General features: G+C 47.2%; 1 protein-coding gene across 1 annotated transcript in view; it reads left to right on the top strand.

Annotated features, from left to right (window-relative positions):
* Positions 1-1,118, top strand: part of MUC16 (mucin 16, cell surface associated) — a 151,112-nt gene that overhangs the window by 110,986 nt on the left and 39,008 nt on the right. Inside the window, exon 94 of the mRNA XM_011994314.1 lies at positions 939-1,092. Within this exon, the coding sequence (XP_011849704.1) occupies positions 939-1,092 (154 nt within the window). The remainder of the gene's footprint in view (positions 1-938; positions 1,093-1,118) is intronic.

Here is a 1,118-nt window from a genome sequence, read left to right as displayed (position 1 = left end):
CATCTCTACTAAAAAAAAAAAAAAATAGCTGGGTGTGGTGGTGCACGCCTGTGATCCCAGCTACTCAGGAGGCTGAGGCAGGAGAATGGTGTAAAACCTGGAGGTGGAGCTTGCAGTGAGCCGAGATCGCACCACTGCTCTCCAGCCTGGGCGACAGAGTGAGACTCCATCTCAAAACAAAAAAAAAGAGAAAAGAAAAAAAGTAAAAGAGAATCCTTAGCTCATACTTCCATAAAGTTCCACACAGAGGGAGTGATTAGAAAGCATTTGTGATATATTTTATATAATAAATATGTACACCATATTGACCTGTGTGCCCAGCAGTGCTTACATGCTTTACAATGATTAACTGTTTAAGCTTTATAACAACTGTTGAGGCAGGAATCATCATTGTGAACCATTGTCATCTCATTTTACAGATGAGTAAACTGAGGTGCAGAGAGGTTGGTTATGGCTGCAAAGATTGTTGGCCATGTTAATTAATGCATAGAAGATTAGCATACCTGGTTGTGAGTGCAGGAGAAAGAGAAATGGGAGAAAGGCAGAGAAGGATCAAGGGGGAGACAGGAAGAGAGAGAGAGAGAATACATTTCTTAAAAATGTCTGGAGTCATGCATGACTTCTACATCAGTGTGGTTATATGGAGCCTTTCCCCTGGGAAAGATCAGAATCACTGGCACTTTTTACAGAATCCTCCCTTCTTGCATTTGGATAGGACCCCATCTGGACATCCCAAATCATTAAGCACACCCTTACTGGCTGCTGGAGATGTCTCCATTGAAAGTCAGCCTTGGGCTTATTGAGAGGTGAACCCAGGGTCTTTGGAACACACTGCCCCCACCTTGTCCCACACCACCCCCTACCCACCCATCATCCTCCCCAAGAGCTTCATCTCTCTCTCTGTCTCTCTCTCTCTCTCTCTCTTCCCCCTGCCCTAGCCGGGGTGGTCAGCGAGGAGCCCTTCACACTGAACTTCACCATCAACAACCTGCGCTACATGGCGGACATGGGTCAACCCGGCTCCCTCAAGTTCAACATCACAGACAATGTCATGCAGCACCTGGTGAGAGGCCTGCCTCCCTCTGCAGCCCTGCCATGCCCATCCTAGGGCTGTTGCC

This window comes from Mandrillus leucophaeus, unplaced genomic scaffold (assembly GCF_000951045.1).
Source record: "Mandrillus leucophaeus isolate KB7577 unplaced genomic scaffold, Mleu.le_1.0 Scaffold451, whole genome shotgun sequence".
NCBI classification, from domain to species: domain Eukaryota; kingdom Metazoa; phylum Chordata; class Mammalia; order Primates; family Cercopithecidae; genus Mandrillus; species Mandrillus leucophaeus.
The sequence above is the reverse complement of the archived record's forward strand: the minus strand, read 5'-3'. Positions and strand labels throughout refer to the sequence as shown.